Source organism: Perognathus longimembris, chromosome 16 (assembly GCF_023159225.1).
Source record: "Perognathus longimembris pacificus isolate PPM17 chromosome 16, ASM2315922v1, whole genome shotgun sequence".
In the NCBI taxonomy this organism is placed as follows: Eukaryota; Metazoa; Chordata; class Mammalia; order Rodentia; family Heteromyidae; genus Perognathus; species Perognathus longimembris.
This window is the reverse complement of record NC_063176.1, coordinates 9,918,928-9,933,736: the sequence shown is the minus strand read 5'-3', so window position 1 is coordinate 9,933,736 and position 14,809 is coordinate 9,918,928. Positions and strand designations below refer to the sequence as shown.

General features: G+C 34.4%; 1 protein-coding gene across 5 annotated transcripts in view; it reads right to left on the bottom strand.

The window, feature by feature from the left end:
- Nucleotides 1-14,809, bottom strand: part of Adgrl3 (adhesion G protein-coupled receptor L3) — a 648,664-nt gene that overhangs the window by 12,134 nt on the left and 621,721 nt on the right. For all 5 annotated transcript variants that reach the window (XM_048363857.1, XM_048363853.1, XM_048363854.1 and 2 more), the window contains 2 exons: nucleotides 14,234-14,359; nucleotides 11,305-11,401 (listed from right to left, as the gene is read on the bottom strand). In XM_048363857.1, the coding sequence (XP_048219814.1) occupies nucleotides 11,305-11,401; nucleotides 14,234-14,359 (223 nt within the window). The remainder of the gene's footprint in view (nucleotides 1-11,304; nucleotides 11,402-14,233; nucleotides 14,360-14,809) is intronic.

The window sequence follows — 14,809 nt, the reverse complement described above, 5'->3', positions numbered from 1 at the left end:
GAAAGTAAAACACACTTAACTAATAAAATAAAATTCTATGTGAATTTGACAGTCATGAAATTGTAAAACTAAAAGTCTTTTCCCCATCTATTATACGCAAGCTTGGTAATTTTGAGTACATTACATAGAAGACTGACTGTTGTCCAATTCCTGATGCTATTTCCTTGTTTCCTTTTAAGATACTGAAACTTTAAAAACAAATAAATAATTGTATATAGTTCTGAAGCTATATAATGCTACCTGAACAATTATAGTCATGCCATAAATCAAAGCAAACCACACTACAGGCTGTCTGACAACAAGCAAAAAGCTCAAATTAGGGTAAAAAATAAAGTGACAATGGAAAAATCGCTGTTTTTAAATAACTTGCTGCTGATAGTCTAGTATACTACCTTCACATTTGCTAAAAGAGAGGGTGAGCTCTTGTATCAGATTAATCTATGGTAAAGCAGTTAAGATTGAATTTCAGCACATCAAGTGTCAAAAGAGAGACAATCACTTTTTAAAAAATTCTGGCACCAGTAAGATATAAAACAAAATGCCTTTTTATATTTCACATGGCAAAGCCGAGAGACATTTTCCTGAGAACGATATAAAAAAAAAAACAGACTCTAAATCCCTTGGAAAAGAGTAAACAGTCATTTTAAGAAGGTTTCTTTTCTTTATTTGCACTAGAATATTGAGATTGATGTAACTCTTTGGAATGCAATAATAACCAGGCTACTCATTTGAAATGCATAGTTTTGTCACAGATTTGCGATATTACTTTTCTTAGGACTATTGAGCACATGCTCTCACCCTGGGAGGCCCTCAATGACTATATTGTCTGGAATTCTTCAGTGTGAGCCTTGTAACTCTGGGCTGGGAATCTAAGGCGGATCAGTACGCTTTGAAAGTGTGAAACAAGAAGGAGATCAGGGAAATAATGAGAGCTGGCTCTCACTGGAATCTATATTCAGGGACATATTTCAAACACTTTCTTTTTGACAGCACAGTAACAAAAGTGCGCTGAAAGCTCTTAACACGGCCTGAATTGCTACTTCGCATAGCCCATCAAACTTTAATTTAAAAAAATACCCTGCACTATTACTTGGTCTTTGGAGACCAAACTGTGGTCCTAGAAGATCTTTATGACCCAACAAACCCACTGAAAGTGCACAAAGCAAAGACGCCGTAATTTCAACATTTGACTCATCAAATGGGATGTGGGATGGCAAATAATCACTTCTTTATTAACATATCTCCTCTTCTGCCATATTCCCCTGTGGCCTTGTTTGTTTTGACACATATTATTTTTAGTGAATTAATTTCACCAATGTGTCTAAGTGTGTGTATATATACACATATATATCACAGATATATTTAAATTATAACTATTAAGTGACACATCTACACTTTTATCCTCAGATCTTAATGTTGTCCTGTACTGTCATCTTTTCTATAAGTCAAAACAGTATCTCTCTAATGACAGCATTATCTATAGAACTGAACAGAAACTGGAGTGTAAATCAAGAGACCTTTTACAGTGATGTAGTCTCTATGAGACGGTAATATGAATAAAAAATGCGGGAGATACACTCCGTATGTAGGTTTGTGTTCTGAACTGTGCAATAGGCATGACTTAACTTCTTTCTCAAGAAAAGATCCTTAGGCTTTTATTATTGTCAATGATATAGAAAAATGGTGTAAGTAAAAATAAGTCTCTTCAGCTAATGAAATATGATGTAAATAAGAAACTTGCAAAATAATTATCAGTACACAATATGTACACCATCTTGCTACAATAAGTTAAAACAGTCCACTGACATGTATAATTATGGAGAAAGATTGTAACTTAGAAATTATTATTTAGCAAAATCTTAATACCATCTAATCTATCATGACCTTCTTCTTCTTCCTCTTCCTGTTCTTTCCTCTCCTTCCCCTTTGCCCCTCCCCTCCCCATTTCCTTTCCCTTCCTCTTCTCCTTCTTTTTTTGTCTTCTTTGGGTCTTCTTTCTCAATCCTTTACTTGTTTTGCTGTCTCTCCTGGATCTTGAACTCAAATCCTAGGGGCTGTCTCTGAGCTTTTGTGTTCAATTCTAGCACTCTCCAACTGAATTAAATTTCTACTTCCAGCATTTTGATAGTTAATTGGAGATAAAGTCTATTGGACTTCCTGCCCCAACTGGCTTTGGACCAAATGCTCGCATGGTAGCCCCTTGAATAGGTAGGATTACCGGGGTGAGCCACCAGTACCAAGCTCTACTACCAGCTTTTAATACATAAACACAGACCTAAGGGCATGCTTCGTTCATCCTAGGCCACACAACTGAAAATTTTGCTTGAATGTATTTAGTCTGATTTTCAAACATTCTAGGATCCTCCCTCCCAAAACAGGCTTTCAATGGAAGCTCATTAAGATCCTTTAAACAGTGCACTAATTGATGATATGCATGTCAGTAATTTTCAGTGTTTAATTTTGAATTCCATTTATGTGAAATAAGCAAACAAATACAAATAAAGGTAGGCAGTTTTCAGAACTACAGAAAACCAGTTTGAAAGTGTTATCTGTTTTAAATGTTCTATCCTAGATTTGATTTTCTAGGTAACAAAATTATAGCAGTGACCCAAAAACATAGTGCAAACAAAAGCTAGTCTAACTTTGCAACACTATTTTATGAAGTAGAAACTACTATAAGACAGCTATTAAAAAGGAAACAAAACCAAAAACAAAAATAACTATTGGGAATCTTCATGATACTCTTAAAAATTATATGAAATAAATTTCACAATACATTTTCACATTTTAATGCTTTATTTAAAAAATTAATGAAATTATAAACGTCAAAACATATTTCTTGATAGTAGAGTTCTCTCATAATTTCTTTGTGAAGTCATAAATTGAAAAGCTGACATCCTGATTTATCACACTGGGCACTTTTAATAGCTTACAAGTTTGGTATTAAAATTTAATCAACCTGCCTATTTAACTTTCATTCAAATGGTTTGGAGATCCTTCAGCTTCTTTAAATAGCTAATTAATTCACTAGGAATATGTTTCTATTGATTTCCATGACACATTTGTTTAAAGTAAGGGTTGGGTGGTTACTTCAATCTAAAATATGCTGAGATGTTGGTTCTAATTTCAATAGGTATTGTCAGATATTTTGAAATTGAGGAAAACTAAGAATTCATGGGTAGCAGTCTCCTTATGTTGGATTACTTGGCTTTATGTATCTCTTCTGGTCCCGACAGGTGAGTTTTTTTCATATTAAAAATTTAGAAGTCACATTGCTGGGTGATTTGTCCAGCTCGCTTTTTCATTCATAACATGATTCTAAAATGGTACCAAATACGTTTGTGCCAATTCACCTTACTTGAACAGTGTAGCTTCCTTCCCTTCTGGCTGTTCCTTAGCCTTGTCAAACTGACCGTCTTTGCCATTAAGGTTGTGTGTAAAGTTACACTCCAATCACAGCTCCTCTTTGTATAAAGAGATGAACTAAGGTTTCAATGCTTCCTGTTTTGAAACTAAGTTTTCCAAATAAAGTATAAATTAAAACCTTGTACTCATAAGAGTACTTTCACTTCAGAGAATGCTTATTTCATATCTTATGTTCACAATTAGGTCTGTTCTGTTAGGCAGAGGCTCATTCAGCAAACATATTATTTTTATTTTTTTAAAATAAAATTGATACTCACCCTTTGATCTACACATCCTTTCAAATTTTCCTTATTTCACTAGTGATTTTTTTCTGGGGCTGTATTTTATATTCTAAGAAGTTGATGGATTAACTCATCTTGGTGCTTATCCATATCCCTTATAATGATAAACAATCAATAAAGTTTATTGGGAAAATAATAAAAGAATCTATCACATAAATGCTGATCTTGAAATAGCATGAGTATGTAACACTGAGCTTTATAAATTTTCAGTCTTCTATATAATTTAATAACTATTTTCATTGACTAGTACACAATTATCATTAAATATAATTATATAATTATTGAATCTATTTTTCTACCCAGTGAGACATTTTTCCTTAAACATGTCCACTTTTCACAGTTTAATTATCCATGTAAGAACTAAGTAAGAAATACATATTTTGCAATAAAATAAAAATGAAGACTTTACATTGATAAAGAGCTCTGTGTGGTCTGTAAGGTTTTAAGTAAATACTACAGCAGTAATAACAAATAACAATAAATTCATATCAACGTGAAACTGTAGAGTTGGCTATATGAGACTACATTATTTGAGAGAGTCAAATTAAAGAATCTGAACGCTCAGCATAAGAAGGAACTTCTGTGACTCATTTGAAAATTATTCTTTTTGAGTTCTACCAACAACCTAAAAGTAAGAACTTTCGGCCCAATTGACTCAAAATTACTATCCATCTCCTATTGCCACTTGAATAGAGAATTTATCCTGGACATTATTTGGCCTCTTTGAGTTAGAAATCAGAATACTAGTAACACTAAGTATATATTTGACTCGGCATCTCACTTAAAAAAAATCTCTACTTATGTTGAATTGAAACGTTATTTCCTAACACAGATTTCTTTAGCCCATTGTACATTATCTGACTGTGTCTTTATTGATGACATGTAAAAATGAAAGAAATTGATATGGAAAACGCCCATGTGTCTATCAAGGATATAAAGATAATGGTGGGTCCCAAAGAAAAGATTATATGTGCCACATGATTTTTGTATTCTCATCATATTAACACTTGCTTATACCAAAAAGTTCTCTGTTGAACATGCTGCTCTGATTTGTTAAACTATACGAATAATCCAGGCACATTATTAACTTTTTTCAGATTTCATTGAGGTGTCAGACTTTATTAGGAGTGAGTTCATATTTGCAATGTGTAATTTTATGGTCCTTTAGAACAGAAAGAATGTGAGGCAATGTGATGTATTTTATGCACATCAGCCAAATTATACTTACTGACATTAACCAAGTGTAGGATTGAATATGCCTGTTTATCCTGGTGGATTAAGTTTATATAAATCACTAATCGCAGCCAAACATGACTTATATTTTTAATTTACATTTTCTTTTTAAAAACATTAAAACTAAGTATATAGAGACGTTTGGATATTAATGAGTAAGCGGGTAATTCATTGTCAAGATTCTTCTGCTTCACTGTCTAACCTCTCAGAAAGACAATAGAGATTGAAAAGATACGTGTTAAAAACAGGTCTAGTCCCCTCCCTGCTCTGCTACAGCGCTGAATCTTTAGCAGGGCTTTCTGAAACACACTAGTGTTCTCTAAGCTTGTGAAGGGCAGGACAGTATTTGAAAGAAAAGAAGACATTGTTTATATCATTAGCTAAGGAAGGAAAAGGGAAATATCTAGCATTTAATCTTTTGATACTAAAATATGGTTTCCCATCAGAAGTAGAAATTAAAAAATGGCAGATAACATTGGCATTTCATTTCTAATTTTTTTTTTTTTTTTTTTTTTTTTTTTTGGCCAGTCCTGGGCCTTGGACTCAGGGCCTGAGCACTGTCCCTGGCTTCTTCCCGCTCAAGGCTAGCACTCTGCCACTTGAGCCACAGCGCGGCTTCTGGCCGTTTTCTGTATATGTGGTGCTGGGGAATCGAACCTAGGGCCTCGTGTATCCGAGGCAGGCACTCTTGCCACTAGGCTATATCCCCAGCCCCTCATTTCTAATTTTAAAAGGCCAATTGGCCTTATTTGTTTGCCCTTGTTGCTAGTCTCAGGGATAGCATTATCTTAGGTAAATTATTATTTGTTGTACTTGGCATGCAGGTTACTACCTTGTTCTTCCCATCTATTTCTGGAGCATAGAAAGAAGATACAATTGGTAGTGAATGATGAATTTTGTTATCTGCCTGAGAGCACCTTGGTCATTCTATCAAAAATATGAGTAAACATCTGAATAAAATAAAAAATAGTTCTGACTATATTCAAGGAACCATTGTCACAGTTCACATGGATTATCTATTCCTTTCAAATAACTTCTTAAGTGTATGTTAGTTATGTCCCAATTGCATAGACTTAGTAAGCATTTTCCCAAAGGTCTTTAAAGTTCAGCATCAAGCCACATGCAGTGGTTCTTTCCTTTAACCTCAGCTATATGGTAAGTAGAGATCTGGAGGATTGCTCTTTGAGACTACCCAAGACACAAAGTGAGTCCACCCATCTTATCCAATAAACTGAGAATGGTGGTAGGCACCTGTGACCTCAGCTATTGAGAAGGTATAAAACAGGAATTCTCTATTGACAGTGATCCTCACAGAAACCTTTGACCCTATTCAGAAAAATGACTAAAGGTAAACAGACTGGGAACACAGCTCAAGTGATAAAGCACCTGCTTGGAAAGGAAAAAATCCTGAGTTCAAACCCAAGTATTATCCAAAAGAAACCAAAACAAACAAAAACTATCAGAGCTCATTCCAGGAACTACTATGCAAAAGTACAAGTAAAGTATAAATGACTACTTGAAAATGTCTCCTTCTCTGTGTTCCAAAAATATTAGTTAACAGGTAAGGTCACCTTTTAGTAGGCATTTGTGCTACTGCCTGAAAATTGAAATGTACATTGAAAAAATATGAAAATAAATACACCTTGCCAGGTGCTGGTGGCTCATGCTTCTAACCCCAACTACTCAGGGCTGAGATCTGAGGACGGTGGTTCAAAGCCAGCCAGGGCAGGAACGTCCCTTTGAGATGTTTATCTATAATTAACCAGCAGAAGAGAGAGAGAGACAGAGGGGGGGGAGAGGGAGAGGGAGAGAGAGAGGAAGGGAGGGAGGGAAGGGAGGGAGGGAGGAAGGGAAGGGAGGGAGGGAGGGAGGGAGGGAAGAAGGAAGGAAGGAAGGAAGGAAGGAAGGAAGGAAGGAAGGAAGGAAGGAAGGAAGGAAGGAAGGAAGGAAGGAAAGGAAAAAACAAAAGAAATACACAAGCATAATCTTACTATTCACACAAGTTTACTGAGAATGCTTGGGTAGATTTGTATAACTGAAATTTTCAGAAACAATTTATCAATATTAAAATATAATTGATTTACGGATTGCTCTTCTGACACAGGAAAGCTAAGTGTGGCTTAAATAAATATAACTTTACTTGTGATATCTCCTGTATAAGAATTTGCATTACTTTAACTAGTTGGCAAAATAGAAGATGGGCATTTAAGGACAAACAATAAAGAAACAAAAATGAACAAATGAAAATCCCATGATATAGGTAGCCAAATCATTGCTCCAGAAGAAATGTCATATTACTAATCCAGGAGTATAGCTGTCACAGTAACTCCAAGTTGGGATGAGATTTGATATACTTTAGAAATTCACCAAAAGATACCTTGTTGACAAAATGTACTTAGGAAAATTTGATTGTGAACTAAGTTTCTGGCCTTAATGTCACCAAGTAAATAAAAAGAAAATGGGAAAAAGAATAGTAGTATTTAAAATAAGATAAGATAAGCCCTATAAAATCTAATTTCAGAATACATTTTAATTTCTATTTAGGAGTAAATGAAAATGTTCAATAGTTAATTGAAGTGACTTAGAAATTTGTCAGTACAGAATGTGTGTGTGTGTGTGTGTGTGTGTGTGTGTATGTGTGTGTGTGTGTATTTGGATTAAACTCAAGCTTTGGAGACATTTTCTTTTTATCTAAATTTTTGGAGATAAGGCTTGGTCACACAGATTTGAGAAGGAGATAAGGTTGGGAAAGACAGCTGAAAGTCCTTCCCACCCATAATAGGATGTGGGGTCTACTGAAAGTTTGCCTTAAGAGTACTATATAGCCCTGGGAGAGGTCAGCTGCGCATGGACTGAATTTTCATGGCATATGCAAACTAGTTAATATTTAAGGAAGCAATGAGAACATTTTCCCACAGACCTACAAGTTAGTGAACACTTGAGTTTAGCTGTGCATGAACCTTTGTTCAAGCTTTCTATATTCAGCCACCAGTGTACTGCTCTTCTAAAGTTCCTTCTACATCTGTAGATAGGGGCATCCACGATGTTAACTTGACAGCATTTCAGGCTTCAAGGAATTCTGGATTTGCCTGAGTAAGTAACAATTCACCCAAGGAGGCAGCAGAGAAGAAGAAAGATAAAAACTTGGAAAAGTTTAGGACCATTTTGAGAAATACCTTCATAGATGCAGATACTAAAAAGCCATAGATTAAGTGGAACATTTTAAAGATATAAGGGACCTAACAGTAAACTCTCAAGTAGACTACATATGAATTTGTATATTTACTGAATTGCTAATAAATCTTCCAAAGTCTCACATGATACCAAGGAATACAATCCCAGTAGTTATCTGGTTTATTATAGTCCAAAAAAAATGATCTGATCTATATGATGCAACCTGTTGGTTAAGAACAGAATATAAAGGATATGGTTAAAGTATAAGTAGAAGTCATTCTGTACTACATGGTCAATCCTTAATTCTTAATAGATCCTCAAGATGATCACCATAGTTCTTGGTTGGAAGAATGGATGATAAGACATGAAATTTAAAACAATAGTCTTTTGTGTATTGAAAAGTGGCATGAAAATAAAGAAAATCAAAATTTAAATAGAACAGAGTTCAGACAATAGCTTATAGTTTTCAAGAGTCATCTTTAGTGACAAAATGAGAGGCTTAACATATCCACCTTAGAAAGAAAGAAATGGAGTTTGAATTTTATAACAATTTCTGGCTGTAACTAAGGATGAATGGGAAGTTAAAAGTACGTAAAAAATGAAAGATGTAGTGTCTAAGATTTTCATTGTAACTGTAGATAATATAGTCTTTCAAATAACAGAAGTGAATAATTTATGTAGTTGAGGTGACGGAAGTGTTTATCTGGAAAGATGAATCTCAGATGTCACCTACCTACGTATGATACACACGCCTGAATGCAGGGGAGATAGGACCCTGGGGAGTAAGACAAGATTAGAGAAGGAGGTTACAGACCATCTTTCAAGATCTAATATGAAGAAATAAAAAAATTTAAAGTATTCCAGTCTTGTAAAATATAAACTAATGAGAGAAAATAATAAACCTCGGAAATTCTACCTTGGGTGGGGCAGGAAATGAATTCAGGAAGTGAAGAACATTCTGATTACTAGCAACTCTGGAGTTAGTGAGAGGGAGGGTATATATCTTGGTGGAGAAATCTCCTAACTGGACTTCCCTCAGATTATACACTCAACCCCTTCCCCAGAGATGTCATTAAAGTGAGCTTTTCAGTAGCACCCACAATAACACTCATTGAATAACTTTAATATACTTCCTGTAAAATTAAGGATCTTATGCTTGGGTGTGTCAAATGAAAACATTGTAAGTTTCTTTAAAAATGTTTCAACTGGCCCATTATCACTATTCCAAGTTGTTGAAATTCTTGAGGATGAAATAAGGAACTAAATAACAGTATTAAAGAAGGTATTTCATATTTAGAGCGCAAACATTTTCCAATTAAAGCAATTTTATTAAGATATACTTACTGTCTTTATATCAATATTGATAACAACACTAGTGAAAATAATTTAACATATTGTGACTTTCCTCATGATACTCAGTGTATCGTGTAAATGATAGTATCTCATTCTTTAATGAGATTAAATTCAAGGTTCTTCTGACACAAATCCTATTGATTAGGATATTTTTCTTTTTGGAACAAGACCCAAATTTTCTATGTGTTAAAGAATAAAAAAATTAGTCATTCTGGAAGCAAATTGGTTCTAATACTATTAAGATCTTTGCAAACAATTACCTGCCTATGACTTGGAAATTAAGGTAAAATAAAATGTGGACATTTACATACATTTTCAAAATCAACATGGAAATTAAACTGAAATACAGAATACTAGAGAGGGATTATCTAGATCACTTAACACATAAAAGCAAACTAATAATAAAGGAAAAGAAGTAGGTTGCTGTTTTATTTTAATGTATTATCCTCATATTAGAGGGCCATTCTCCCATACTATACTTGATTAACAAAGTGAAGTAGAAGATTTAAAATAAGTACTAGAATATAGTTATTATATTATTGTCAAAAATAACAAATAAAACTCAGTATGAAGATGATAAAACACAGATCCTTACATCAAATTCAATTCAACCTATTGTTTTGCATATAAATGTAAACTGACATCTACTTTAGTTCAATTGAGACAATCAATTTCTGAATATTTCTTAATTATAAGCCAAAATATTTTTCCATATAAAATTACATGAAATAGAAAGCTGACAAAAACAGGTTGAAGACAGACCTAATATTTTTAGTAGTAGGTTAAAAAATAACACTGACACTAAAATAATTAAGTTCATGTAAATAAAACCTTCCCAGATAAAATTTTAATAAATGTTTCCAAGCACAAACTAACAGCACCTAGTCATTTTAACTAGAGTGAAATTGATAAAACTGTAATCTTTCACAGTGAGGGACAGACAAAGAGAGAGAAGGAGAGGAGAAAGAAAAGAGAGAGGACAAAGGGAAAAAATAGAGACAGAATATCTATTACAAACAAAACCTTAGGTTAAGTGAACTTCACTTCAAAAGTATAAAGGATGTAGAGGTAGCGATTTGCCTAGAAGTACATACCCACGAAGAATCTCCATACACACAAAGGCACATTTTCTTCTGGATTGCTGAATGCCCTACATTACTTAAGTAAATCCTTTAAATGTGAAGATTAGATTTAATTTCCCCACGAACACAGGCTGCCTTAAGTATGTATTAGACAGTGTAATTTTACTCCCATAAAGAATATGGAATCCCCCCACCTTTTTTTTTTTGGCCGCTCCTGGGGCTTGGACACAGGGCCTGAGCACTGTCCCTGGCTTCTTTTTGCTCAAGGCTAGCACTCTGCCACTTGAGCCACAGCGCCACTTCTCGCCCTTTTCTGTATATGTGGTGCTGGGGAATTGAACCCAGGGCTTCATGTATATGAGGCAAGCACTCTTGCCACTAGGCCATATCCCCAGCCCCTTGGAATCCCTTTTTACTTGGGAAAATGTGGAAGCATACAGGCTTACTGACTCCACAACTGCCCGTTTTCACGACTTTCACTGAGGCCTGACAGCTCACCAGTTTATAGATGTGACAGATGACTAGAAAAAAAAAAAAGGTTTGCATCTAACTTCTCTCAGAAAAGATTTCCTAAAAATTCAGCGTAGTTTTAAAAGAGTCTATGAATAATGGAACACATTGCTACACTCAACCAGGTTTTATACCCTTGCAATATTTCCTTCACATGGTTCGGAATGTGCAAGCAAAGCAATGGATTGAAGAATTTCTTAAAACAATCAGAAGAATAAAACATATGAAAAATCCTTTGTAATTACCTCTGTTGAGTGAGGCTGAACTGTTGATATCCCCAGTAATAAAGGAGGACTCTGATTGCTTTCGAACCGTGTCATTCCACATTCTACGGATTCGGCTCTAAGAAAGGAAAGAAAAAGAACAGAAGTAGAGTCCTGAGACCATAGATTCTCATAAAACAAACAAACAAACAAACACTTTTTCTTTTTTGTCACAGGCCTGAGGGACTTCCTACTAGGGTTTGGTCAATAAAAAAATTTCTTTTTAAAAAATTTTTATTGTCAAACTGATATAGAGAGCGATTGCAGTCTCATACGTTAGGCATTGGATACATTTCTTGTACTGTTTGTTACCTCCTCTCTCATTCCCCCCCCTAAATTTTCTATGTTTGAAAAAGAGTCCTATGAAAATATATTCATGAGATATATAATTAATATTATATGCTCTATGTCATAATACACATAACATACCATATATCTTGATATATATCATTATATATCATGATATATAATATATTGTATACTATATAATGATAATATACATGATATACTATGCATCATGATATATAGTGTATGTCATGATATACATGTACATAATATGTGATCTAATGTATATCATAATATATATTATACAGTATACATCATGATACACATTATATATCCCATGATATATATTAATACATAATAACACTGTGGGAAATATGATGATACATATCAGAAATAATAATGATAATTTTCACAAGGTAAATTTGTAAATGTCTATACTACAAGTAAAGAAGTGAATGGAACAAAATCTAGGATAACTTACTGGAGAGATATTATTTGACTAAAGAGAGGCTATGTAACCAATATGTTGAACATCTTCTGTTTCCTAAGGGGCATACTAGGTGTACAGATGCTTTTCTATTATTTATTATATGTTTTTACAATTTCCCATATGATACATTGTATTATTTCAAAGGTATTATATAATGAATCAAAATACATCTAAGAAGTCACTAAGATGAATAGAAACTAAATGGGTCAAATTGGGAAGGACAATTGGCCATCTCATAGTTTAAAAAGTGCTTGTAATCTGACCTACTCAGTAGGCTGAGATCTAAGGATCCCAGTTGCAAGCTCTTTAGCTCAAGGCTAGGGCCTTATTTTGAGCCACAGTTGTTTTTTTGTTGTTGTTTTGTTTTGTTTTGTTTTGTTTTGTTTTTTGGTGCTTAATAGAAGAAAAGAGTCTCACAGACTTTCCTGCCCAGGCTGGCTTTGAACCACAATCCTCAGATCTCAGCCAACTGAGTAGCTAAGATTACAGGTGTGATCCACTGGTGCCTGGCCTAGACTTTCTGTCTAAGTATTTTCACAGGCTGCTATTTTCTTTTGGTTTGTTTGTGGACATTTTTTTGTTTTCCAATATAGTGTGAAATCTACGGACCCTTAGAGAAGTCATCTAACCATGTCTTGTCCTCAGAGCTTGGAAGACAGATGGCATTCCAAAGAAAGCACTCAATATTTCTATAAATAACAAAGTTAAATACATGGAGTTGGTTATTGTAGAAATGCTTTGGTGTGAAAAAGTGCCTTCATATCCCCAAAATTTGCTTTTCTTTTTTTATGTAAGGTCACCATTCTGTGTAACATATTTATTCATTTTACCTAAATGTAGTACTTATGTCATTATCACTTCATATAGGCTTGTACTCTCATAATTATAAAAATTAACACTATATTATGTATGATAAGACAACAAATGTTTTTCAAGAGAATTGTGATGTTACAAGTGGAAACTTGATGGGGCTGGGGATATGACCTAGTGGCAAGAGAGCTTGCCTCGTATACATGAGGCCCTGGGTTCAATTCCCCAGCACCACATATACAGAAAATGGCCAGAAGTGGTGCTGTGGCTCAAGTGGCAGAGTGCTAGCCTTGAGCAAAAGGAAACCAGGGACAGTGCTCAGGCCCTGAGTTCAAGGCCCAGGACTGGCCAAAAATAAATAAATAAATAAAATAAATAAATAAATACAAGTGGAAACTTGAAAATTACAACGCAGCTTTAACGATATATTTGTGAAATAATATTCTGTAATGATAGCAATAGTATAAGTTAACAACTCCAAGTTTACTGAGTACCAACAATTTCTTCTCAGTAGTTTTTCATGTAGTAGTTTAATTATACAAAAAAAAAATCCAACAAAAATTCTAGGCAAGCACAGAGGCACATTCCTGTAATCCCAGCACTCAAGAGGCTGAGGCTGAGGAGTCTATTTAGTAAGATTCTATGTCAAAAAATAAATAAGTAAACAAACAATAGCATAAAAGCAATCGGAAAGCCAGAATTGGAGGTGTGGTTCAAGTGAAAGCATTAGCCTTGAGCAAAAAAGCTCAGGGACAATACCCAGGCCCTGATTTCAATCCCCAGGATTTGCACAAAAACAAACAAACAAAAAATACAATAATAGAAACTTTTCTGTGTCACAGCTAGTGCTAAGAGTCAAACCAAAGAACACCTACCTATAAAGTTTATCCTACTATGATAAATAACGTAATTCCCTGTAACAGATAATAGTATAAATTCTCTATGTTAACTATATACATTCTCTATGTGATAGTCATTATACTAAATATGGAACTAATAAACCTCTGGATCACATATGTAAAATATTACCTTCTTTGGATTTTAGACTAAGTAGGAAATGCCATTCTTCACCTGCCAGACTCATTCAGCTATAAACTATCTGAAGCCATTAATTAGTATGTGAACAGACTCTGTGTTTCCTGTATTTAATAGACTTTTGTTTCCTTCAAATTTTCTCAGAATCATTCCCCAGCTAGTCACACCAAAACTACAAGTACTAAATGTGGTAGAAATCTGAGTTAGGCAATCACCCATTATCACACGGTAGCAACTTAGAGCAAACTACATGTAAAAGAGAGGTAAGGTAAGTACAGACACATGGGTTACCTGTGAGCCTGTGGAGTAGCGTCCAGGAGTTCGAGAGCCAGAAGTTTTCCCTGAGCCAATGGAGCTCTCTGTACTTTTACCACTACAGCAATGTGTGCGTAGGCATTTCCCATACTCTTTTCGTACCTAGCCAATTAAATATTAATTTCTGTTAGAAAGATACTCTGATTAGACCGGACATAAGGCACAACTTTTGTACTTTAGGTTAGTGTTAGTTTTGAGTACTATAATGATTTCCTTATTGCACAACTGCAAGAAAAAAAAAAGTCTGCTCATTTGGTAGATTGGAATACAAGTTTGAAAATTTGCATGAGTCTCTTCACACCACTGGCAGTATTGTCAATGAAATCATAGAGATTTTACTTGTTAGTTGAAAGAGCATGAGCTTAAAACAATTTCAAGACATACTTTCAGCTCCATAAATTTTATATTAAGTAGTCTATTGGTACAATGGTATTGTGGCTATTAGTCTGTAGGCAGAAGTTTAGTTCAAATGTAAAGTTCTGAGGTGGAGAAGATGGGTTAAGGAAGGGAACAAAGGAAGATAAAAGAATATTTAAACACAGAAAAGGAGAA